Source organism: Oratosquilla oratoria, chromosome 31 (genome assembly GCF_046742065.1).
Source record: "Oratosquilla oratoria isolate Oo_2021 chromosome 31, ASM4674206v1, whole genome shotgun sequence".
Lineage (NCBI taxonomy): Eukaryota > Metazoa > Arthropoda > Malacostraca > Stomatopoda > Squillidae > Oratosquilla > Oratosquilla oratoria.
The window spans coordinates 31893026-31895525 of record NC_134807.1 but is presented as its reverse complement, the minus strand read 5'-3'; the positions used below and the strand labels follow the sequence as shown (position 1 = coordinate 31895525).

The 2500-nt window shown below is 39.3% G+C and overlaps 1 protein-coding gene across 3 annotated transcripts in view; it reads right to left on the bottom strand.

Annotated features, from left to right (window-relative positions):
* LOC143041712 (uncharacterized) overlaps positions 1–2500 on the bottom strand; it is a 19791-nt gene that overhangs the window by 4620 nt on the left and 12671 nt on the right. For all 3 annotated transcript variants that reach the window (XM_076213725.1, XM_076213724.1, XM_076213726.1), the window contains exons 2-3: positions 2074–2500; positions 1350–1479 (exon numbers count right to left, since the gene is read on the bottom strand). The exon at positions 2074–2500 is cut by the window's right edge and continues 646 nt beyond it. In XM_076213725.1, the coding sequence (XP_076069840.1) occupies positions 1350–1479; positions 2074–2178 (235 nt within the window). In that variant the 5' untranslated portion in view covers positions 2179–2500. The remainder of the gene's footprint in view (positions 1–1349; positions 1480–2073) is intronic.

The following is a 2500-nucleotide window of genomic DNA, read 5'->3' as shown; positions in this document are numbered from 1 at the left end:
TGTTCACTTAGTACGTCTCAGCTGAGTATGAGTCCTTGGCCTGACTACGTATCAGTCTCCGCATATGCTTCCGTCGAGCTCCTTGTCAGTCTCGATTGTGGTGGCATGGAATTAAAGTGAACAAATGAATGTGGTTGAAAAAGATGTATATGTACATGTATATGTACATTATATATGTACGTGTACATCCATATGTACATGTACATATACATGTACATGTACATGTATATTTACATTTACATGTACAGGTATATGTATATCAACGTATGGCATCCATTTCGTAGGTTTCCCAAACAATTCTACTCGCATTTTTTTTACTCTGAAAATTATAAATCCCTATAGGGTTTTTATGCTACAGCCTAATTATCCCTATTTGTAACATGGCCCTTATTTTTTCCTGTTTATCCATATATTGTAATTTTAAGAAATTTTTCTTTTGTCTGATGGGATCCTGAACAGGAATAATAGTTACCCCTTAAAACGTCATGTCTGTGGACATTGAAACGTTCTTTCTAAAGAGTGTTAGGAATGGCTATAGAAAGTTTACTTAGGATAAGGGTAACTATAAATTTTAATTGATACCAGGTGGAAATCCTATTCATATATAATTATTTAGTAAACTAGAGCTCACCAAAACACTGGACAAGATGATGGCGGTCATATGATTAGTTGTTTTGAATTTTTGTAACATATCTTCACACTGTTTTCAAATCTAACATTATTTCCACCCCAAGAAGAAGTAACAACCAGGGACTCCTCTCTTCCTAATACACCTCTTAATGTTTGTAGCATGTTAGTGTAGTACTGTTTCCGTGTAACCCGGTTATTGTAGTAGTAATTACTATAATAACTCGGGTGACATGGAAACTGTGTTACAAACTGTGTTACATTAATATGCTGCAAACATCACGAGGTACAACCCTAAGGGCATAACACTCGGTCACCGGAATGGGCCCAAGACCTCTTTTTTTCAACTTTAGTTGTATTTATTACTCTTTTTCACATATGGAGGCCAGACAACCGACGATTAGCCCCTTCCCCCAACCAACTTCAGCTGGGGATATAGAAACAGCCCCAAACTAATACAACATAGACAACAGCCTAAAGTTTCGTCACAGAAAGATCTGTGGGAAGTCGCAAGAACCGTTGCCAGTAACTGTGGGGCTGTGGGTTTTCATTTAGTGAAACAAGACGCAACTATCAATTAGATATCTATACTGTAAACACATCTAACGTTTCTGCCCACAGAGATCATATGCAGTGTTTTAAAACTTACATCAATCTTGTATGCAATGAAATATGTTGGTGGTGAACAGTAATGAGGAATTTGTTATGGTAATGGTACTTACAGGAATCGAGCTCGGCTCGAGCCATGGCTCTCCGTTCAGGAAGAGGGAGCAAAGAGCAATTTGCAGGTGGTATTTGCTGGCACCGGACGACTGTCTGGACTGCCAAGGCGACACATCCACTATGACATACCTGCCGGTGTAAAGTAAACATATCCGGTCAATCAGGGGATCAGCCGTCTGTCAGGAAAAGCACTTTGTGAGGACAAAGTCTTTATTGGTACAACGTTTTGTTCGTTAGAACATTATCAAGTGCGTAGAAACGTTGTAACAAGGCCTCGTCATCACATGGTGATCTTACTGACGTACTTGTTATCAGCTGCCTCTCTTTTGTCATCAGCAGTTACCCAAAATCGGTCAGTCTTTTCGTCACTCAAGCCGTCGGTCGATCAGTCACTCAGGCAGTCCATGAATCGGTCATTCAGAGGGGTATTAAGCTCATCAGGTCATCAGTCAGCCAGTTAATGGTTGTTTAAACTATGGTGGCATAATGCACACACACACAGAGTACAAAATTTATAGATTAAGCATTCTTATTTTCATGGCTAATATTAAGTAATCCATGACTTATTGTCAATATTATGACGTAACATTTTAAAGACTAAGGTTTTTAGAGGAAATCTCTTTGTGACTATAAAGCCTTTATTCCTGGTATAGTGTTTTGCAACAAAAATTATCCTCCATTATTCAAAAGTCATGCTTATTTAATCTGATTCGAATATCTTACCATGGAAAACACTCCAATCATTGCTGATCCTTTTCTCAAGGACCACCTGTAGCAGCAGTTGTCGGTTGCCCAGTAGTCAAGATTAGCTCTCGTTGCCATATACATTCTTATAGCCGAAGTTCTGGAAGTAAGAGTCTCGGTTTTCTACTGTATGGGGTCTCCTGATGAGCTAATGATTGGTTTCTTGTAAACACTTCAGTCCTGGAATCACTTCCCAGACGAATAAGACTGCTTAATTTTTACAGGGACCAATGGTTCAATTATGTCATTGGTTGATGTGGTTAATTCAGAGAGATGTTCCTAAAGTCATATTTTCGGGTTGTGATTTGGGTCATGCATCTTAGCACATTCTTCGGGTACGTCCTACGACTTCCAGCGCCACCTTCCTGCATCCTTGGGTCGTCTTCTTCGATGAAATTCCAGACTG